General features: G+C 42.4%; 2 protein-coding genes across 10 annotated transcripts; one reads left to right on the forward strand and one right to left on the reverse strand.

The window, feature by feature from the left end:
- Positions 1-1,352: 1,352 nt before the first annotated feature.
- Positions 1,353-8,093, reverse strand: hdac3 (histone deacetylase 3). The gene is made up of 15 exons (XM_053428063.1): positions 7,912-8,093; positions 7,212-7,294; positions 6,937-7,079; positions 6,267-6,348; positions 5,681-5,737; positions 5,534-5,589; positions 5,310-5,443; positions 5,060-5,140; positions 4,845-4,918; positions 4,618-4,682; positions 4,218-4,307; positions 3,304-3,362; positions 2,933-3,012; positions 2,613-2,770; positions 1,353-2,509 (listed from the first exon to the last, which is right to left on the reverse strand). Exons 1-15 carry the CDS (start codon positions 7,964-7,966, stop codon positions 2,440-2,442), a joined length of 1,287 nt encoding a protein of 428 aa, XP_053284038.1. The 5' UTR covers positions 7,967-8,093; the 3' UTR covers positions 1,353-2,439.
- A 4,367-nt stretch (positions 8,094-12,460) lies between these two features.
- LOC128445418 (NACHT, LRR and PYD domains-containing protein 12) lies at positions 12,461-22,732 on the forward strand. Of its 9 annotated transcripts, XM_053428065.1 has the most exons (12): positions 12,461-12,536; positions 12,861-13,052; positions 13,150-13,272; positions 13,369-13,491; positions 14,109-14,323; positions 14,535-16,338; positions 17,642-17,815; positions 18,335-18,508; positions 18,888-19,061; positions 20,763-20,939; positions 21,279-21,455; positions 22,230-22,732. In XM_053428065.1, exons 2-12 carry the CDS (start codon positions 13,009-13,011, stop codon positions 22,255-22,257), a joined length of 3,213 nt encoding a protein of 1,070 aa, XP_053284040.1. In that variant the 5' UTR covers positions 12,461-12,536; positions 12,861-13,008; the 3' UTR covers positions 22,258-22,732. The 9 variants fall into 9 exon arrangements, 8 of the variants coding, with proteins under 8 accessions (XP_053284040.1, XP_053284039.1, XP_053284041.1 ...); XM_053428064.1 differs by lacking the exon at positions 12,461-12,536 and having other exon boundaries at positions 12,826-13,052; XM_053428066.1 differs by lacking the exon at positions 12,461-12,536 and having other exon boundaries at positions 12,826-13,052; positions 14,538-16,338.
- Positions 22,733-24,104: the final 1,372 nt, after the last annotated feature.

A 24,104-nucleotide genomic window follows, 5' to 3' on the forward strand; every position in this document is an offset into this window, starting at 1 on the left:
TGTGTGTGTCTCTCTTAAACTGTGTGAATCAAACAAACACAAAGTAAAGTTCAGTTCTGTTCAGGTTCTAATAACTTCGGATGAGTGTTGGTGTTGATAGAGAAAATGTAAAGTGAGCCCAGGTCAGTGAGTGTGGAGGAAGACACTCAGACTCTGACACGATACAAGCCAACTGCTGCTTCTGTTCTGATCCTGAAACAGCATCGCTAACAATTTAACATTAGTCCGAAACCCTGTATTCACACTTGTGTTGCTTCCAGGCGACATTTACCGCCTAAGTCACATCAACGAGTTCACCTCTCTCTTGTGTGTGTGAGTGAATGGGGGCGGGGCCTGTGTGTGCAATTCTGCATTCCAAAAACTGTTGAACTGATAAAAACCGGTTATATAGGGACTCTTTATTCTCTATTTACATCAGTGAACTATGAATATGTATAGTATGAATAGCTGCTGATCAATCCTAATAAATCTTTTGTCGCAAACAATGCTACTGAATCACTGCTCTCCTCTATGAATCCTCAAATAATAGTTAAATTGGACCTTCGGCTAAATCATTTACCACACTCAGAGCAACCAATGGTTTCTGTCCTGTATGAATCCTCATATGACTCGTTAGCACTAATGGCTAAATCCTTTACCACACTCAGAGCAACTAAATGGTTTCTCTCCTGTATGAACTTTTATACGTGAATTTAGCCCGGATTTTTGATTAAATCTTTCACCACACTCAGAGCAACTGAATGGTCTCTCGTCTTTATGAATTGTCAAGTGTATTTTCAGCATGTCCTTTATTCTAAAACTTTTACCACACTCAGAGCAACTAAATGGTCTCTCTTCTTTATGTATTGTCATATGAACAGTTAGCTCTCCCTTTACTCTAAATCTTTTGCCACACTCAGAGCAACTAAATGGTTTCTCTCCTGTATGAATTGTCATATGTAAAGTTAGCGTGTCCTTTTGTCTAAATCTTTTACCACACTCAGAGCAACTAAATGGAGTCTGGCTCAGGGTTGCCAAATCCTCAGTAAGGAGAGTAGCTATTGGCTGTGCTTAAAGTCGCTAAATGACGTCATCGCCTATTTGCATCATTGTAATGGACGCGGTATGAGAGACAAGTGAGTAAAAATCAGTGTGTATGTGTGTATTGGTTCCCCTGAGATGACTGGTACCAGCTGGGTGGGTCTGAGAGACGAGTGCGAACCCATGTGACTCATACAGGGTCCCCTACTGACCTCTTTCAGCTGATTACGGATAGTAAAAGCCCAAACATGTGTTTTACACAATATGGGTCCTTTAAGATGTGTGCTGTCCCTGGTGGCTGGGTTCGAAATCAAAAATATGAACTACACATGAACAGTTCAAATTGTTTTTTATTAAAAACTAAGGTTGTTGACAACAATATCAAAAATCACATTAAAACAGTTTTTGGCTAAAAGAGGAGACGGTGGACGGTACAAATCATTTCCACTGTGGCTTCATACAGCGTTCAATTGACACAAATGTACTTCTGATGAAGCTGCACAGTGAAGGACATCTGAAAACACCTACTTCTGTACAGCTTCACCACCAAACGACCTGCCTGGTCACCAGTGTCCTCTAATACAGTACACTTACAGCTCACATGTAAAACTCCAAAATGGTGAGAATGCCCTGCTCTGGATCATTTGAGGTGTAAGGCACATGAGTCATATTAGGATTTCAAAGAAAACTGTAAAACAGACCAGAGTTGAAGTCAAATTACACTTGCTTTCAAACATCTGTGCTGGCTGGTGACTCATCGCATACACGTCACACATGATTGTGCGTCTTGACACCCGGTGTGGCTTCTTCTTTGTGTCTTCTCACTGAGTATCATCCTGTGGACATCCCATTGTGTTACTGTACACGTATTTCAGATGCTCTTGATCTGATGACAAATCCTCGTGTGAGAAATTCATAAAAACGTATTACAGTTGACAATTTCCTCTTTCAAAAGGAAAAATACCAAAGAGGTTTTATAATAATCTACATCTACAATTTGGTAGTACGAAGAAGCATCGTATCCTTCGTACTAACAAATACGAATAACAAATAATATTGTTTTACAGGAATAGACATAACACAACTGATAAACTTTATGTACATGTGTTTCAACATCCATCGTTCTAAAAACCTAGACAGTTCCTGTTACATGATTTGACGTGTCAACTCAAAACCCAAAGAGAAGTGAGAAAACCCCTGTATGAAAACAGAGTCCAGATGATATTTGTCCTGTTGATTTATAATAGAACAGTCATGATGTCAATGTGGAAAGATGGATTAAAGAAACTAGTGATAGCAAACAGAGAACTTGAGGGTGCCGTCCTTCCTGAAAGTTCTTTTAGGATGTCATGTTTGCAGTCTGCAGAGGATGCAAACTCGAGGCTGCAAGGAAAAGCTTCACCCCTCTTCATCCTCAGATCAAATCTCTACGTCACTCTCTTTGTCGTTGTCGTGGTCGCCATCGTAGAACTCATTGGGCGCCTCTGGCCTGAGGAAGTGACATTATTGAAAGACAGTTAGATACAGGACAACGGCAGAACACTTCAATAAGCATGCTGCCCTTATGTGAAGCCCCGTGCAGGCCCACTGACCTGGTGTAGTTATCCTCAGCCCCCCTCTCATCAGGGTCGGGCTCATCAGTGCGTTCGTAGCTCAGCATGTCAGAGGGAACGTCGTGAATCTGGACACTCGGTGCGTGGTTCAACATCTTCAAGTTCTCAAACACTGTCTGACGGATCTGCTCCAAGTACTGCAACAACATACACACTTAATATGACTGGGAAGCAGATGAGCTGATGTATCATTGTCATATCCTCAGACACAACAAGCGACCTTGACCATGAAACACCCGGGTAAAGACTTACGAGCATTTTCAGTGTTCTCAGCCTCTGGGTGTGTTTTGATGTTTTACCTGTCTGGAGTTCTGGTTTTCTATCCTGGTGCTAACATCAGGATGCAGCGTGAAGTCCGGAGCAAAGTATTCGAAATACTCTAGAGGAGGCAGAAACAGGGGAAAGATGGAAAAGATTCACCAAAGAGAACAGATTAACAGATCAAATCACTGCTAACCTTCAACTATATTTAAAACCAGTAGCTTCACTGAACTTCCTACAGATGGCGTTAAAGTTAAAAAATGCTCAATACGAATCTACTCCATGGGTGCATTAAAACAACATTATTCTAATAGTGGAACAGACATCACAATAACTCATTGATGTGCAGCATACGTAATAACAACAGAGAGCTTGATATTGAGTTTACATCAAGTAAAGTACAACTCACCGCTATAAGGCAGCTCATCGCTGATGGGTTCATCAACCAGCAGAGATGTCTCAAAGGTCCTGCAACAAAACATCACAGAAATTATGTCAGTAACAAAGCAACAACCAATGACCTAAAATGAAATTATGGCCTGTTAAATCCCCATTAAATCTAAAACTACATTTTCCAACTTACACTGTTATGAGCCAGTGTTAATTGCTAGTTTCTCTCTTGTTGTTTGCTACATATGTCAAAAACAATTCATGGTATTTTTACATTTAAATCTCTTGTTAATGTCTGTTCTCTTCTTGTACGACTCAGATAACTCATCCTCCTATCAGGATTAGGGCTAGGTACTGAAATATGATGCCGATCAGGTACCAGCTTCTACACGGCTGATACCTACTGTACGGAATCACAACGCAGATTTCAATGCCTCATTTTGAGCAACCATGTATTGAAATGGTTGCTCTGCTTACAGGGAACATAAACATCCCAGCACGTGCCTTGTTAACATAACCCTTGACTCTCTGAAAACGCACTCTACAAGGCTTTGGCAGCAGGTTAGCCTACCGTCAGCTAGTAGCTACTTCAAACACGAGTAGCAAAAGCTACACGGTTCAAAGGGTGGTTGTATTTCACTCAAAAGGATTCCGACACCAGGATGTGCAACAAATGCTTCAAAACAATTCCATGTAAAGGGAAGAACACGACTAATGTGGAGCGTCAACTCATTTTGTTTCATCCGTTAAATCCACAGGAATTGTCTTTCCCTTTGGAACTGCTTGTTTATGTCAGCTAATATCCACAACTGCCTCCATAGCTTTATGTTTTTATGGGACACATAGATATGTGGAATCAAACAGCGCTCTGACACCAATTTCACAGGATCTTAGTAGTCACAGGGTTGTATTGGTTCTGTGCACCAGACTCACCAGCAGCGAGCCACGTTCCTCACTGTGTATCCTCCTCCTCCCAGGACCAACAGTGGAATCTTAAAGCTCTTTACAAACTCCACACAATCACTGCACAACACAAAGAAAAGCATACACAGATTAATACACACACAGGTAAAAAAAAAAGAAAAATCCCTCGGCCTTTAAAAAAAACTCATCTTCTTAGAACAATGTTAACACGACAGTTATTTACACTGTAAACAATTAGTCAGATGTTACAATGTTTACAAGGACAACACACACAGCAAAACACTAGCTGTAGAATAAAGCCGTTTCAATCACATGCTGTTAGTGTGATAAGGAAAAGAGAAATGATTTGCACTGATGCAAACCAAACAGTGGTTGATAATGACTCTTAAATGAAATAAGCCTGTCTCACCCATGTCCTCGTATACTGAGGTTGAAGCAGCCCAGTCTGTCACATCCCAGAGAATCTGCTCCACACTGCAACCAGACACAATATGTGTTTAAAATCCTTCAGTGGGTACAACTCACAAAAGTTTTAGTCAAATTCTCAAAGAGCTGCATCAGGTCCTGAACCTGAAATTTATGTTATTTCCTCTCAGACAGAGTAAATGACCAATGATGACCAAGATGAAGACTGACCTGCAGGACGATACAGGTGGGTTGGTAGAAATCCACCACCTGTTTTATAACCGGCTGGAACAAGTGTCTGTAGCCTGAAAACACAAAGACAAACACACTCTGGCTCTAGCTCTTCCTATGACCAGCTGACAGTGGTACTGATAATGCAGGTTTTTGTATATCAAACAGTAAGTGTTAGTTCTCAATAATCAGATTTTCACATGAAGTGAACTCACTCTGGTCATCGATGCCATCTCTAAGAGGAACATTGAGGCAGTAGTATCGTCCGCTCTCTGCCCCAACCTCATACATGTCACCTACAGGAAACACACACACACACAATCTGTTTTAACGCAAACTTGTCTTTATAAGTTTGTTTAGTTACAAGAGATAATTTGCAACTTACTTATAGTTTACTCTAAATTAAGCAAACACTAAATATTTGTACGCTATAATAATTGCCAGATTTGTCAAAACAGCTCATACCTGTTCCAGGAAAGAAGTAGTTCCCATATTTGTGGAAGGACACAGTCATGACACGGTCGGTCAGGTAAAAGGCTTCCTGGACGCCGTCCCCATGATGAATGTCTATGTCGATGTACAGAACCCTTGGGTGGTATCTGTGATCGACACACACAAAACATGGGACAGTTGTAAAAAGGGACTGAGGAACAATATAATGACGTCTATCCAGAGGAGTGTTTTCTTACTTGAGTAGCTCCAGGATACTAATGACGATGTCGTTGACGTAGCAAAATCCAGACGCCTGCAAACACAGGAAACTCATTTAAATAACTAAAGAAACTCACAGCAACATATACAGAGACAGCAGCCAATTAACTAAATTCTGTTCTGACCTCAAACTTCTTAGCATGATGCAAACCTCCTGCCCAGTTTATGGCAATGTCACAGATCTGAAAAAGACGGAGCAGAAATGATTATCAGTCACAAAAGTCCTGAAAAGTCCATCGGTCATGCTGCTGCTGTTTCAGGCCAGGACCTCCGGATTACATATCACTCTACTTTATATGTTTTTACTCCAGATGTAAAAATAGAGTCGCCCAGCCATCTCCTCAGGTTCTCCATACAAGTTTACAGATTCTGTTGTCTGATCACACCGTTTGTGTTTATATGTGTGTTTATATGTGTGTGAGAGCAAGAAAGCCAGCACTGTGGAGTCCGTTTGTGTGTTTGTGTGTGCGCCATTACTTTTCCCATCTGGTTCTAGGACTATCATAAATAAGCTTTGCACTTCTTTTACATAATAAACTGCTCATGGTTTTGAATTTAGAAGTTTCCATGGTAAAAGTAAGTCATGAGGAGGTTATCTAGCTTCAGTAAAGCAAAGAAGGGTTCACATTATCATCTGACGTACACATCAGCAATCAGCAGCTGTTAAGCATCAACCCCATGATTTTCACTGCAGGAACAGCTGTGAGTTACCTTGTGGTTGAGCTGTGTGGCTCCCTGTAGAGAGGCTCCAGTGTATCTTGAGCAGAACTCAAAAAGACCTGGAAACACAGGACTACAAATGGACACAGAGTATGTTTAGTATGGTTAAGTCAGCTCTCTAATAACAGCAAAAATACATTTGTTTATTAGGTGAAGAATTCTGACATTCACAATGCTGAATGACCTAAAAGCCCCTTTAGAAAAGCCCCGCCACCCGGCAGCCATCTTTGCAACGCCATAGGGGCAGTTAGTGTTTTTGGTACAAGTCAAGACTCCTCTCTTAATGAATGAGATCGGAATTGAGAACCTGCAATGGTCTCCAGGAAATAAAATCTTAAGTAAAACACACTGGTTGTACTTCCTCTACACATGACCAAGACTGTGGAACAATATAAATGGCTTAGAATGTTTCTTGTTCTGCTGTTTTAAAGCAAACAATTGTCTACTATTGAGTGGAGGGGCGGGGCCTGTGTCAGCAGTATAAGTGGTTCTTCTCTCACTCTTGTATTAGAGGAAATGAGACATCATGAAACTGGTAACAAATATGAAACCATGGGATTTCTCTGTGCTATGTTAATAACTGCAATGAATAGCACAGATATTTCAGAATTTTAGGTATTATTATTTCTGGAAGAAGCTTTTTAAATAAGAAAGTACTCACCAGTCATCTCCCACATTGAATGTGTTGAGGCTCTTTGTGAAGCCCTGCATGTTGTTGGGGCTGACCTTCTGCAGAAAGTCTATGTAGTCTTCAGAGTGGAAACGACACATGTCATGCTGAGATGCTTTGTATGGCTTGAACACCTAACAAACACAAACAAGAACAGCAGGACACTGTAAAGTCTTTCATTTTGATAATAGCAGTCAGCTATTACTTCAGGATGAGAAGCATCGCCAGGGTCTGAATATGTAGATCCACCTCCCTGTGCTGCTCACCATCATTTTCTTGTAAAGTCCATAGTGCAACACCAGACTGTGAGTCAGGGACAAGCGGTGTGGCTTCATGGGGTGGCCAGCACCTGGCAGAGACAGTTTCCACATTTCAGTACAAGTTAGTTCAACAGTGCATTTGTAGTGTATAAGAATGACTCAAAGGCAGGCGGCAAGTCATCCGAGTTTCAGAACCACACTGATGGAACGTGTGCTTTATCATGACTCAGTCAACACTGACAAAATGACAAGACTCCGACACAAAAAGCACCTATAACAGATTAAATGTTAAGATCGATCTTCAGTTGCACAAGTTTAACATAATTCTTACAACAAAGTAAACTGTGCAGAGAGCCGAGTTTGTGTACATGTCAGTTCGAGTGGAGCAGGTGACTGTATGTCTGCCATGCACCGGAAGCAATTTATACACACAACAAAAACAAGGGTTGACATATAAGAAGAGTTCCTGCAGACACTCTGTAATGTGACGGACGCTAAACGTTATTATATTATTTTACAATCACAGAGCTGTGGATGCGCTTCAGTCACAACCTGCACGACGAACCCCGCAAAGCATCAGCGGGGGCGTGAGATGCGAAAGTGTAATGTAAAAATAAAAACCCCAGCCTGATGATATTAGCATGTAGCTGGCTAGCATTAGCACCGTTCCCATGGTGGGCCGGCTCACTGAGGCATCAAAACCCACCGTAATGAAAGTTGCCCACGTCGGGGTCGTAAAAGTAAGAAGTCCGGTTGCTCATCCTGAAAGAAATATGGTTTGTCCGTTTCCCCCAGTGAAGCGGTGTTGTTGCACCTAAAAACCCCGCATTTCTCCTCAATTAGCAGAGAGCCGCCATAGTGAGAACCGAGCTGCTGCGTCATCAGACCGCGACAGCGCTGACGGGCAGGGGAGGGGGAGCAGCCGAATGTACGGTGGCCCTGAAAGCTCAACGAACGGCAACTTAAGAAAACACATGCAAGTTGACAAAACACCAGCAAAGTAAAAAAACATCTTCATCAATTTCACAACACAACACAACACATTACAGCAACGCGCTGCAAAAAGAGAAAAGCGCTGCAAATACCGGAACGAGCTGCAAATAGAGAAACGCGCAGCAAATACCGGAACGCGTTGCAAATACCGGAACGTGCTGCAAAAAGCCAAACGCGCAGCAAGAAGAGGCCACAACACAACGGAAGTGTTTCCAGGGGACAGCTAAAAGTGATGGACACTGCTGCCACAAAAAACGTCCAATACACCATAGAAATTCGGTTCCACACAGGGTTCGGCCACCCGCGGCTCTTCGGCCCCTCTGCAGTGGCTGTACAGTACAATGTTGTGCATATGTTTCGCGAACGCTGAACTTAACGAATCAGTTTTCATATTATTAACGTGAACGTAACGATGTGACGTGAACGTGAGTGAACGTCACGTACATCACCGTATCAGGCCATCATGAAATACCAGGAACGGGCGAGTGTGTGTGTGTGTGTGTGTGTGTGTGTGTGTGTGTGTGTGTGTGTGTGTGTGTGTGTGGGGGGGGGTGTGTGTGTGTGTGTGTGTGTAGCGAGTGCTCCGGTCTCGGGCATAGACTGTATATAGGTCCCGGGTCCCGGGGCTCCGACCCCGACCACTTGCTATTTTGATAGTAAAGGTTTCGTACCCCTGCACACTATGGACAATATATTGCCTCACAAAAAGGGGCTTGCTTGTTAGCGCTGTTTATTCAGTTTAACAGGAGAAGACGACATGTCTCTAGATCGGATCATCTTCCGTGATCAGATGGGTCTCTCCGAGTGAGTGGGCGGGGTCGGGACACACGCACACACAAACACACACACACACACACACACACACACACACACACTCGCCCGCTCCTGGTATTTCATGATGGCCTGATACGGGGATGATTTAAAAAATGTACGTGACGTTCACTCACGTCACATCGTTACGTTCACGTTAATAATATGAAAACTGATTCGTTAAGTTCAGCGTTTGCGAAACATATGCACAACATTGTACTGTACAGCCACTGCAGAGGGGCCGAAGAGCCGCGGGTGGCCGAACCCTGTGTGGAACCGAATTTCTATGGTGTATTGGACGTTTTTGTGGCAGCAGTGTCCATCACTTTTAGCTGTCCCCTGGAAACACTTCCGTTGTGTTGTGGCCTCTTCTTGCTGCGCGTTTGGCTTTTTGCTGCGCGTTTGGCTTCTTGCTGCGCGTTCCGGTATTTGCTGCGCGTTTCTCTATTTGCAGCTCGTTCCGGTATTTGCAGCACTTTTCTCTTTTTGCAGCGCGTTGCTGTAATGTGTTGTGTTGTGAAATTGATGAAGATGTTTTTTTACTTTGCTGGTGTTTTGTCAACTTGCATGTGTTTTCTTAAGTTGCCGTTCGTTGAGCTTTCAGGGCCACCGTATGAATGCCGTGGGACGAGAAAATATAATTCGAGAAATAAATTACATCCAGACAGAAATGAACAGAGAATAACTTAATGAAACTCTCCTTCACACGATCCAAACTTGCCAGTATTTATTAAAGTAAAGCTCGAGGAGCAAATATCAGGTCGAGATCTGAGAGGATTGAAGAAGATGAGAGAATGCAGCGTATTTCTGCAGACTAGAAAACAGGAGACAAGAAAGGAATTATGTGCAAACTCTGATGACAAATGCTGACTGCTCACACCCAACGGTCATTTAAAAAATAAATAAGTAATTTCTATCAAAAACTTTACAACTCATCGTTTTCTGCATTCGTAAAATGAAAGAATGTCTCCCTCAAATTTACAGTGACTTCAGGAAAGAATGTGATGAGGACTTCACAATGAATGAACTAAACAGAGCAGTCATATGATTACAATAAGACAAATGTCCTGGGCCTGATGGATTAACAGCCATTTTGGGGCAAATAACTTACATCTATGATTTTATAATTAGGGTCCGAGCACCAAACAGAATGAGACAGGGTGAGGCCCTATTGAAATTGTGAGGATTATTATTATTATTCAGGCAATAGAATGGGCTTTTAGTTGCCATTCTGGCCATATTCCATATTTTTACTTTGACGAACTTGTCGAAAGGCTTTCATCAGAACAACTTCAACTTCTGGGAATGTCATCTAAACAAGATGGAGATATAAACTGACTCGGTATATTTTATTTCATCACACGGTGTGACCATGGCGTGGCATCAAAGTTTGATTAAATGCCATCAGAACACGAGCTTTTGTATCACAGACATATTTGGTCCAATCGAGTCCAAACTAGACATGTGAGACAAGAGTCCCGGTCCTGATGACATCTGCACAAAAATCATGACTTAAAATCAAAGCGCCACCTGCTGGCTACAGGAAGTAACATGTTTTATACTTTGATAAACTGCTCCTGGCTGCTTTTTAATATACAGCTCAAAAGAGCTCGGTCAAGTCATTGGATCATTGTCAGAATTTAGACATTTCCTCAAACCGTTCAAAGATTGAGGTGCGGCGAAGGTTCATCCTTCACCAAAGGACACGATGTTGTCATAACTCCCCTGTGCATTGTCTTATCACTACCAAACTTCTGTCATATGATCAGAGACTAAGCCTGAACAGCTCTATGTGTCAATATTTCCTCAGGGTAATAGCGCCACCTACTGATCAGTGTGAAAAGGAAGTTGTTGTAACATTGTCCAATTGACACAAAATTGCTCAGGCTACATCAGAGCCCTTACTTGAACAGATCTATTTGTCTGTATGTAATAATACTGATGGCGCCAACTACTGGCAATAGGAAATAAGCTTTGTTTTACAACTATCATTCAAATACATAAAATGTTCACAGTGTGATATGCAATTGATAGCGTGGACCGTAATGACCAATTAGCAGTCAAGAATCGACATCATATGACGGACGCAGGAAGTGAAGCGTTTATCCTTGCCGCAGTGCGCAAAACGCATGAAACGCTTCAAAATGTGTTCGGGCCCGTTCAATGCTGCTTTGCAGTCCTAGAAATTGTAGTTTTAGTTTATCTTGAATCCCGGTATCCCAGGAGGACCAGAGGGACCAGGGGGGGCAGATTGCAGGACACTACAGAGGAAAGAGATAAAACACTGAGGACTATCTACTATCTGAGGACGCAGCTTCTGGTCACCGTCGTTATTGCTGCTTTGACAGGGCGCATGATTTAAATCTTACCAGAAGGTCACCGCTGAGGTCATGAAGAGTACCAGGAAGACCCTTAGAGGAGAGGACACAAGGAATCAGAGCATTCCCTTCATACTGCAGATCCACTGGGTGACAGTGGTGAAAACACATGACCATATTGTACCAACATCATTCCTCAGGTCTATTTATTATTATTATTGATAATATATTTATTTATTATAATGTTTTATTATTATCTTTTATATAATACATTTTTGATCCACAGCTGTTTTTTGTCTGAGAATATAAACATTTTAAAAACAGGAACTACGAACACTTTTGAAAAACTCTTTATCCTGTAAATACAATTTACACTCACACATCAGTTTTATTTTTTGTTTTCATAAAAAGTAGTTTTATGGTGGAATTCCAGTTAATCCAGTATAGACTTGATGGGAAAACCATGTTGTCTGCAGCCAGGTACTCTGGCTCTTTGCTGACACCATGTGGTCAAACAGTGTTACTGTTTCTACTTGGATCATTTATACATCGAACACTCGTCTTGTCAGGGAAAAGAAGGGGATGCAAATCTCAACAATTATTAAAATACACAACGATCAAATAATGCATCACAATGCAGCTGTATTTCTCTTGATCTATAAACCAAACACTGTGACTGGACTGTATAAATGTGACCGGACGTGGCAGAGTTCTGCAGATTGAGTCACACGTTCAGCTCTAACACCAAATATAACAACCTTCAAATCACAGGAGGAAACATGGGTTTGAGCTCAGGCTTCATTTGATGGAGTTGGGCCATTTGGGATATTAACAAACTATTCACGGATCAGACCAATCGCAAGGAAACACATTTTCATCGTGTTCACATGATGTTGTTACAGTTAATAACAATAATAATACTGAATGTTTATTTATTTCTGTAAAAAATATTTTATGAGTTAAGTTACAAACAGCAGTTTTAATTTTAGAACACACACACACACACACACATATACAAAAACACACGGACGCACAAACACACAAACACACACACACATACACATACACACACACACACACACACACACAAACACACATACTCACACACAGTCACGTGATTTCCAGTAACCGCAGAGCGGAGTAGGAAGAGCCAGTGAAAGTGAAAGTGTTCAGACTTGTTCTAACTACAAGCAGCAGAAGTCTGAGGCTGGTGAGTGTTCAGCAACTTTTATATTATTCATTCATATTATTTAACTGTCCCTGACTCTGAGTCAGTTTTCTACTCGTGGAGTTTAGAGAAAAGAAGATTCAGGATGAAATTTGAATTTTGAGAGAGAGAGAGCCTATTGTCCTTCACCTGAAGTTTTTTCCTGGTATATAAGAAGTCCTGTGTAATCAAATAAATACCAGTACTACAAACTATGAAGCCCCCAAAATTTGAGACCGTCGACAGAAACTCTGGAGTGCTTTTATTTGGAAATGGGTGGTCTACAGGAAGTGTTGCAAATATTTGTGTTTGTGACGTTTTCAACAGATAAACATTGAAACTGATGTGAAAGATCATTTCACTGTGTTCTGCTGTAAACTGAGCGCAGAACGAGAAGGAAATAGACCAGACCTTGAATATCTAGAAGAGCAGCGTGGCCTGAACCACAACTGAGCCGCAGCCGGCCCGTGCGAAAATGGACAAGGACCTTTCAGAGCAAGTTGGACCCTCACACACAGAGTAAGAGACCTGCTACAAACATGTGAACCTCCAAACTGAATCCTCAGAGAATGAACCAGTGAATGATGTGTTCTGAATAAAAACATATTTGTGTTAGCAGAGGTCAGGATCAAAGACTGAGAGCAGAGTCTCCAGGGTCAGGCTGTGTGTCTCTGAAGAGTGACTGGTCCATGAACCTTCCTCCATGCTTCAGTAATGAACCTGGACCCTCACACACAGAGTAAGAGACCTGCTACAAACATGTGAACCTCCAAACTGAATCCTCAGAGAATGAACCAGTGAATGATGTGTTCTGAATAAAACATATTTGTGTTAGCAGAGGTCAGGATCAAAGACTGAGAGCAGAGTCTCCAGGGTCAGGCTGTCTGTCTCTGAAGAGTGACTGGTCCATGAACCTTCCTCCATGCTTCAGTAATGAACCTGGACCCTCACACACAGAGTAAGAGACTGTTTCTACTGTGACCTGCTCTGAATAGGATTTAGTTTCCTCTAGTGATGCCCCTGCATTAGGACACAGCTTCATGAAGTTGGTGACTAATCTCTCAGAATCACTCAAAGAGCTCAGGGGTCTCATTTATAACCATTGCGTACGCACAAAACGGGCCTGAAACGTGCGTACGCCACTTCTCACGCCAACATTGGGATTTATAAAAACTTGATGGGAAAATGTGCGTATATCCCAGGCAGTGGCGATTTTAGCCAGAAATTTCTGGTGGGGCAATTTTGTATGACGTCATGTCACAAAAATAGAGGTAGCTGATTATTATAAGCAGTAGGCCTATAAAGACCAGTAAGATATACTATGGGCTGCATTTTGAGTGCCAGCAGGGAGCAGAAATCCTATTTCAAATACAATTCACATGCTTTCGCGCTCAGCGCGACACAAAGATGTTGTCTATAATACTGCATTAAATTAAAATGATTGCAACAAAGTAAAAAGATTAGACAGACACATAGCTTCACATCAACGTCAACATAAATACTCTGAATAAAGAGCTTTGTGTGTCGCGCTGAGTGTGCATGTGCACTGTGAGTTATCAGGAAATGTCTTCACAGAGAGAGGAAGAGGAGTCATGTTTCTGAGGAGGACCAGTCGTCCTGCTGTGCTTCGTGTCAGGACGTCCTAAAGGTTCCAGTCTCCACCAGCTGTGGACACTGGTTCTGCAGACAGTGCATCACCTCATACTGGGACCAGTCTGGTTCTTCAGGTGACTCCTCCTGTCCCCAGTGTGGACAAAGATCCAGAACAGGAGCTGGAGCTCAGACAGCCGGTCAGAGCAGCACTGTACATGTGTCTGCTGATGTCTTCACTTCTGACAACAGCAGTTTTATTTTGTTCGTTTCATACAGCATCCACATTTTACATCGTTATAAAAGCACAAAGTTAAAAAGCTTTTATTTTCTGTAGTTTTTCTGTATCTGATGAAAACCATCAGCAGATTCTCAGATTCTCTGTCTCTGACATTGTCTCTTGTCTTTCAGCAGATCGTGGTCTGCAGGAGGTTTTAGATGAACATAAGCTCAGTGTGAGGAGGAGATGTGAACATGTGACTGAAGGAAGTGATGAAACAGGAAGTAGAACCCTCCTCAACAGGATCTACACTGAGCTCTACATCACCAAGGGACAGAGTGAAGGGGTTAATACTCAACATGAGGTTAGGCAGCTTGAGACGGCTTCCAAGATGAAGATCCTCCACGACACTCCCATCAAGGTCCACGACATCTTTAAAGCCTCCACTGACCAGCAGAGCAGCATCAGAGTCGTCCTGACCAACGGAGTCGCTGGCGTTGGAAAAACCTTCTCTGTGCAGAAGTTCACTCTGGACTGGGCAGAGGGTTTACAAAACCAGGACGTGGATCTGCTGGCTGTGCTTTCGTTCAGGGAGCTGAACCTGGTGAAGGACCAGCAGCACAGTCTTCTCACGCTGCTCCGTGTTTTCCATCCACCGTTACAGAAGCTCACGGCAGAGACGCTCGCTGTCTGTAAACCTTTGTTCATCTTTGACGGCCTGGATGAAAGCAGACCTTCTCTGGACTTCAACCACAGGGAGCTTGTGTCTGATGTCAGACAGATGTCATCTGTCAACGTGCTGCTGACAAACCTCATCCGGGGGAATCTGCTTCCCTCGGCTCTCGTCTGGATAACCTCCAGACCTGCGGCGGCCAATCAGATCCCTCCTGCATGTGTTGACAGGGTGACAGAAGTAAGAGGCTTCACTGACGCCCAGAAGGACGAGTTCTTCAGGAGGAGATTCAGTGATGAAGAGCTGTGCAGCAGAATCATCTCACACATCAAGATTTCCAGGAGCCTCCACATCATGTGTCAAATCCCAGTCTTCTGCTGGATCATTGCTACTGTTCTGGAGCACATGTTGACCACAGACCAGAGAGGAGAGCTGCCCAAGACCCTGACTGACCTGTACTCACACTTCCTGTTGGTTCAGACAAAGAGGAAGAACAACAAGTATGGTGAGGGACATGAGACGACTCCACAGCAGCTGACGAGGGCTGACAGGGACGTTCTCCTGAAGCTGGGGAGGCTGGCGCTTAAACATCTGGAGGAAGGAAACATCATGTTCTACCAAGAAGACCTGGAGTGGTGTGGTCTGAATGTCACAGAGGCCTCGGTGTACTCAGGAGTTTGTACAGAGATCTTCAGAAGAGAGTGTGTGATCTTCCAGAAATCAGTCTACTGCTTTGTTCATCTGAGCGTTCAGGAGTTTCTGGCTGCAGTCTACATGTTCCACTGTTACACCCAGAGGAACACAGAAGAACTCAACAAGCTCTACTTGGGAACATATGGGGACGCAGACAGTACCTTCTCCCTGGATGACCTCCTGAAGAGAACCATGGAGAAATCCCTCACCAGTACAAATGGTCATCTGGACTTGTTTGTTCGCTTCCTTCACGGCCTCAGTCTGGAGTCCAACCAGAGAGTCTTAGAAGGCCTGCTGGGTCGGACATGGAACAATCCAGAGATCATCCAGAGAGTCATCAACAACCTGAAGGAGATGCAGAGTGATGACATCTCTCCTGACAGAAGTATCAACATCTTCCACTGTCTGACTGAGATGAACGACCACTCAGTTCATCAGCAGATGCAACAGTTCCTGACGTCAGAGAACAGATCAGAGGAGAAACTTTCAGAGATCCACTGCTCAGCTCTGGCCTACATGCTGCAGATGTCAGAGGAGGTTCTGGAGGAGTTGGACCTGAAGAAGTTCAACACAACAGACCAGGGTCGACGGAGACTGATCCCAGCTGTGAGGAACTGCAGGAAGGCTCGGTGAGTCAAGACATGATCAATAACATGTTCAATCAGTGGAGATGAGTCGTTCTTCAAATACACTGAGTGTTAAATGATTCTCATTGTTTTGGGCAGCATGGTGTTGCAGTGGTCAACACTGTTAGTGCTGCCTTTCTGCGAGGAGGAGGTTCTCCTGGTGTCTTCAGGGTTTTCTCTGGGTTCTCCATCTTCCTCCACAAACCATAAGACATATGTGTGTTTGTGTGTGTGTGTGTGTGTGTGTGTGTATGTATGACATAGTTTGAGGGTTCAGACATACGAACATGTGGGGTGCAACGGAGGTTATTGTATATACTGTGTATGTATATATGTTTTATATTTTAGATTCTTCAAAGTAGACACCTTTTTCTCTGATGACATCTTTGCTGCTCGTGGCCTTCTTTCAATCAGCTACATTTGGGTTTTACCTGGAATGGTTTTCGAGTTGGACCGCAGAGTGAAGGCAAAGCAGCCAACAAGTGCTCAGCACCTCTGGGAACACTTCAAGACTGTTGGAAAACCATTCCAGGTGACTCCCTCATGAAGCTGATTGAAAGAAGGACTAGAGCAGCAAAACTGTCATCGAAGCAAAAGGTGGCTACTTTGAAGTAACCACCTTCTGGTTTGTTTTACACTTTTTTGTTTACCACATAATTCCATATGTTTTCCTTCATAGTTTGGATGTCCTCAATATTTATCTGCAATGTAGAAAGAAAGAAAAATAAAGAAAAACCATTGAATGAGAAGATCTGTCCAAACTTTTGACTGGTACTGTGTATATAAATATATATATGAGCAAACAGCTAGCACAGTGTGAGGAGACGATAAATGAATCAGAGTTTTGGATGAAAATCATTGACGGTTCATTGGAAATATAGCTTATTCTTCTTTCATGTCAAACAACAATTCTCACCCTGCGTTTGTACACCACCACCAACCAGTGCAGTGTCCGTCCCTCCAGGTTCCTGACATGTTGACTTCAAAATAATATGAGGTAACTGTAACCGTTGACCTTTGACTACTGAAATCTAATCAGTTTCTCTTTGAGTCAAAATGTGAAAAAATCCCCTAAAGGCAGACTTGAGATATCATGTTCAACAGGCCATGAACATGTTCAGTGACCTTTACCTTTGACCACTGACTCCTCTGTTAGTCTGAATGAACGCTTGTACCAATTTTGAAAGGATTCTGAGGTGTTTTTAACACAAATGGGATTTGGGTGAGGGTCAAATGATCACGTTTTGTATGAATGTTATGTTTTCTGATTTAATTCTCACAGATTTGATATTTTCTTTAATTACAGACTCGGTGGTTGTCGACTCTCAGAGACTCACTGTGAAGTCCTGGCCTCAGCTCTGAAGTCAGACCCCTCACATCTGAGAGAACTGGATCTGAGGAACAACAACCTGCTTGAATCAGGAGTGAAGCTGCTGTTTTCTGGACTGGAGAGTCCAAACTGTAGACTGGAGACTCTGAGGTCCTTAACTCCTTCTTTACTTTTCAGACTATCTTTCTTATTGGGTCATTATTTATTTAAATTTTCTCAGTTCTGCTCTGCTCACTGTCCCTCAGTCATCTGTCACTCACCCAGCCTGTAAGTCACGCCCACCTCATCAACTCCATTCACCTGCACTCACCTGCTCCTGATCACTAAGAAATTGTCAGTAAATAACATGTGGACTGAGGCCGAGCACTCGTCCTCCTCAGGTATTCAAAATAAGACACATTCTTATTGAAACACTTTGGACGGTTGATAAGTATAGAAACAAACAGGAAGTGACTGTCAGGAGCCATCCCTACTTTAAAGAGTGTTTAATTACACGAACCTGCTCAGTGACCAACACACAGAGATGAATGAAACAAAATGATGATATGATATTTATCTTCAGATCACAGACTGGACTGAGGTCAGCAGCATGTTGAGAGTCTGTGTTGATATGATGACGATCCACAACAACAGGAGGACACATTCAAATATTTATATTTCTTTATCCAGGTTGGGGAGGTGCAGTCTGACAGAGATCAGCTGTTCTTCTCTGGCTTCAGCTCTGAGGTCAAACCCCTCTCATCTGAGAGAACTTTATCTGACTGACAACGACCTGCAGGACTCAGGAGTGAAGGAGCTGTATCTTTTTCTACAGAGTCCAACCTGTCGACTGAAGACTCTGGGGTCAGTTCACTGACTGACTTTTGTAGATCTCATATCTATAAAACAGCATTTATACACAATTGATCTCATTTAATTCTAATTTAACATAATTCCTCTTCATACATAACTTGAATCCATTCATTAATTAATCTGTGACATTTTAAATATTCAGCTACTTGTTAAAACACTGAGTTTAGTTCTGGATTTCCTAAACTGATCTGCAGGACAGAGACCGGGTCCAGATAATCTATTTTACTGAATCAGGACTCGCTTTTAGTCCAACATGTCTGATTTCATATTTATCTTCCATGTTATGAGTCTGTGCTGATATGAATATGTGTCTGTTATTTTCACACATGAACTCAGTTTAATATAGATTTAAGTTTTATTCTTTATCCAGGTTTGAGAGCTGCAGACTGTCAGAGACCAGCTATTCTTCTCTGGCTTCAGCTCTGAGGTCAAACCCCTCTCATCTGAGAGAACTTGATCTGAATAGAAACAACCTGCAGGACTCAGGAGTGAAGGAGCTGTGTGGTTTTCTACTGAGTCCAACCTGTCGACTGGAGACTCTGAGGTCAGACATCGTGTTTTATTGTTAAAGGTTCAGTGTATAGAATGTAGTGACATCTAGTGGTGAAGTGTCGCAGCTGAACACCCTTCACCCCCCTCCCCCCCTTCCAAACATGATGGAGAACCTGTGGTAGCTTCAATTGTCATAGAAACCCTGTGAAGTCCTGGCCTCAGCTCTGAAGTCAGACCCCTCACATCGGAGAGAACTGGATCTGAGGAACAACAAGCTGCAGGAATCAGGATTGAAGTTGCTGTGTCTTGGACTGGAGATTCAAAACTGTTTAGTTTGTCCAGTCTGGGCTACTGTAAAAAACATGGCTGCCGTAGAGGTGACCGGCTCCTCATGTAAATATAAAGTATTTATATCTTAAGTATTTAAATCTAAAATATTTAAATCAAAAGCATGTAAATATAGAGTATATAAATATAAATGTCTCATTCTAAAGTAAAGAAAACAAAAACTGGTACAATTCAGATTAAACTAGTGAAATCGTCTCTAGGATTCTTTTCTCTTCAGTTTCTAGCAATGGATCCTTTCACCTGAATCTTCCACACTGGAGCTTTAAAGTCAAAGTGCAGAACATGTGCTTCTAACAGTGAATACTGATACTGAGCTGAGAGAAGTTTGTAAAAGGAGCGCTGAGGACCGAGTCAGGCTCAATGTGACTGACGTTTTACTGACAGAGAAACAATCTAATGCTGGACAATGTGTACATGTAATGTTGTGGAAGCTAACCAGGACTTGTCCCAGTGGGCCTGTGGACTGACCACATGACAGCGTGCTGCGATGGTGTCCTGGGACTGGGCTCAGGGTCCAGAGTCCAAGTTCTTTATATCTGATTCCTTTTATTTTTAGGACCAACATTCTTCAGCCCTGTTTCTTCCACTTTGGGTTCATTTCCAACATGAAACCCTTCCTCTGGTTTCAGGACTTACACGGGGTCGTCCATGCCTTTATCTTTTCACCACTAGATCTCTGTACCGCCCTGTACACACGTGTTCCTCATGCTCCCTGTTCCACTTTCAACTGGTCAAACTGCTGCTCAGATCATCGCCACTTCAAGAAAACATGATCATAGAACTACTCGCCCTTTCAAACATCAACTGTGGAACATTTTCTTACAAGTGGGTTGGACATTATCTGGAGCTGAAGCAGCAGCAGGAGATTGTCCGGGTCCGACTCGTTCACAGCAACAGGAACATGTGGGAACATTCAGCCGAGGGGCGGAGCCAAAACACATATCTCCATGATAACCATGATTACGTTAAGTTATGTTAAGTTACAGGTTCACTGTGAAGGAGTTAGTGACGTCTCCAGGTGTCGTATATGTGTACTTAGTAAACTTGTTCATGTTTCAGCTGCTGAACATGTCCAGCAAGATATTTAGAGACATCTAGAGGTGAAGTAACATATTACAAACAACTGAACCCGAGGACACAAGGACTTTCAAGCTGTTTTCAGTGTCCTCATTTTCGTGTTTGTGTCCTCAACACGTCCACTCACTCTCTGTGAAGACATTCACCTGCTCTATTCTCACATGGACTCACCCAGACACTGTATTAGGAGGCATCAGAAAAAGTTCCAGAAAATGTCCAGAACAACTTGACTCAGACTTCAGGTCTGAAAACAGAGACAGTGATGTTTAGTCAAAGTCCTTTTTATGAAGTCAGTTTAATTTACAGTTAAGTTTTATTCTTTATTCAGGTTGGATCGCTGCAGTTTGTCAGAGATCAACTGTTCTTCACTGGCGTCAGCTCTGATGTCAAACCCCTCTCATTTGACAGAACTGGATCTGAGTAGAAACAACAACCTGCAGGACTCAGGAGTAGAGGAGCTGTGTGGTTTTCTACAGAGTCCAAACTGTCGACTGGAGACTCTGAGGTCAGTTCGCTGACTGACTTTTGTAGATCTCATATCTGTAAAACAACATTTATACACAATTTATCTCATTTAATTCTAATTTAACATAATTTCTCTTCATACATAACTTGAATCCATTCATTAATTAAACTGTTACATTTGAAATATTCAGCTACTTAAACTGATCCGCAGGACAGAGACCGGGTCCAAATAATCTATTGTTACTGAATCAAGACTCATTTTTAGTCCAACATGTCTGATTTCATATTTATCTTCCATGTTAGCTGTCATGAGTATGTGTCTGTTATTTTCACACATGAACTTAGTTTAATTTACAGATACATTTTATTCTTTATTCAGGTTGAAGAGCTGCTGTCTGTCAGAGATCAGCTGTTCTTCTCTGGCTTCAGCTCTGAGGTCAAACCCCTCTTATCTGAGAGAACTGGATCTGAGAGGAAACAACGACCTGCAGAACTCAGGAGTGAAGGAGCTTCTTGATCTACAGCAGAGTCTAACCTGTAGACTGGAGACTCTGAGGTCAGTAGATGGTTGGAGTCAGTCGACGCTGCTTTCATCAGTGCTTTACTAAACGCAGTCAGTATCACAGTACAGATCCAGGGTCTGTGCTACCGAGCAGGATTTGTGGTAATCAGGTTAACTTCAGGTTGGGTTTTTACAGTCCTACGAAACTCGTCCACTTCTTAACGAGATAAATCACCTTGGTAACTTCTGATGAACGGCTAACCTGCTGTTAAGTTGGAGATCAACCCGTATAAAAGCTCCGCCCACTGACCATAGTGACTTTACACTGTTCTGTGATGCACACTCTCCTTAAAGTGAAGGATAAGGGAAGTTTAAATCAACATCTGGTTGTTTCAGTTGATCTCTAACTCACCCAGAACATCTCAATCTCTCCAGACTCATCATGTCATCAAAACACCAAATGCACTCCTCAGAGACAGTGAGACAGTGTGTGTCCACAGAGACAGTGTGTGTCCTCAGAGACAGTGAGACAGTGTGTGTCCTCAGCAAAGAAGCAGATGTTCATCAACACATGGTGAAACATGGCTTCACCTATAACAGCAGTAAATCCACCTCTCAGGTGTCCACTCTGCACTTTGACATGCAGAGGAAACACACTGAGCTCTTAGCGAGTTCATTCCAACACGTGAACATGAAGCAGAGAGGAAGCTGCTCCACCTCTGAACAGGACTGAAGTCCCTGCTGCTCTTTCTACTGGATGTGCTGGATCACTGACTCACAGCTGATGAAGTAAGTCTTTGTAACACTGATGTATTCTTCTCTCGACAGATGGGGGGAGTTGTTTGAGTGGAGGTGAGTTAGAAGAGGACAGTGTGTGTGGACGGAGGCTGAGCTGTGTCCTGAGGATCCAGAGGCTGAAGCAGCAGCAGCTTTTGTGTAGTCTCCAATCTACACAACCCCTAATCTGCATGTGTTAGTGAGATGAAGCCGGAGCACCTGGAGAAAACACGGGGAGAACATGCAGACTCCACACAGGAAGACCCCTCTGAACCGGATTCAAACCAGCAACCTTCTTGCCCCGATTGTGTTTATGAACATGAAGAATGTGTTTATTGAAATGACACATCATAAGCAGAATATATAAACCCTCTGTTAAGAGTCATATACAGTGTATTTAAGTTTGTCTTTATTATTTTTTACCTTTGTCCCTCAGTATGTCTCCATTTGTGTATAACCACATTCTGTGTATATGTTTGTTTATGATCTTAAAGTTCCTGGATTAATGTCACAAATTGATTTTGTTCAACACTAAAATAAACACATTGAAATCACTTTGAGTTTAAAATCAAAGTTTTGTCTTTGACACAAAAGATCAAAACTCTGGACTTAAAATGGGACGTTTTCATTTCTGCATCATGTGCAGAGCGGTGGTTGCTTTTCTACTTTTGACCCATAGGTGGTGCTGTAGTTTAACAGCAGCACATCCCAGTCAAAGCCTTTATATTCAGTCTATGAATTAAACGAATTGATAATTTCCTCTGTGACAAACCAGATGTAACGAGAAGAGAAACATCTCAGAGAGAAAAGTTCTGATTCTCCTCTGCACAGACACGTCAGTACCCTCATCCACATGGACGCACATGTCACCGCATGTTCACCGCTTCTAGTTTCACTTCATGATACGATCGTTAGTCATCTCAACTATTAGACCTTCACTTCACCACCTCTGTCTTGATGCTGCAGAGATTGGTAACTTGGTCAGGAAACACTGCTGCAGTTTAAACTTGTATTTCAGGGGTAAATCATGATTTAGCCTGAATGTTCCTGGTACCAGCTGAAAAGTGAATCACTTGAAAACAAAGTTAAAAACGTCTGAATTGCTCTTCTCTTGTTTACCTGTGGAATAAGGTTCATCTATTAATATATAGTTATTCTCCCAACTGTCATGTCGCACATTTGCCAGTAGAAAGAGCCAACAACAACAACAAGATATTAAATTACCCTGCTGGCCTTATCTTCTTCTTCTCAGGGAAATTACTTACAGCACTTTGTAGTTAGGGCCCGAGCACCTCTGGTGAGAGGCCCTATTGAAATTGAAAGGATTATTCTGAGAATTTTTAAACATGCTCAAAAAGTTGTAAAAGTTTGCAGTAAATTAGAAAGTGGTTTAAATTTACGTATTCTGGAGTATTTGGAAATGGGCGTGGCAAAGTGGCTCAACAGCGCCACCTACGGAAAAGCCCCTCATTTAGCATTCATCGATCCTCACGAAAATCTAGACAGTTGTGTATCATGACCAGATGCACAAAAAAGCCTCAAGGACCATAATGAAAGAATTAACAGGAAGCCCGCCATTTTGGATTAAGTGGCCATTTTGATCATAGTCCATATTTTTACTTTGATGTACTTCTCGTAGAGTTTTCACCATACCAACTTAAAATTTAGACCAGTGTCATCACAACAAAATGGAGATCAAAAGTTATTGAAAGATCAACTTTTCGTCATACCGTCTGACCGTGGCGTAGCGTCAAAGTTAGATGAAACGCCATCAAAACACGAGCTTCTCTATCTCAGACATATTTGGTCCAATCAACTCCAAACTATACATGTAAGACAAGAGTCGCGACCTGAAGACATCAACACAGAAATAATGACTTAAAATCACAGCGCCTCCTGGTGGCAGCAGGAAATGTCTTGTTTTTG

This window comes from Pleuronectes platessa, chromosome 8 (genome assembly GCF_947347685.1).
Source record: "Pleuronectes platessa chromosome 8, fPlePla1.1, whole genome shotgun sequence".
In the NCBI taxonomy this organism is placed as follows: domain Eukaryota; kingdom Metazoa; phylum Chordata; class Actinopteri; order Pleuronectiformes; family Pleuronectidae; genus Pleuronectes; species Pleuronectes platessa.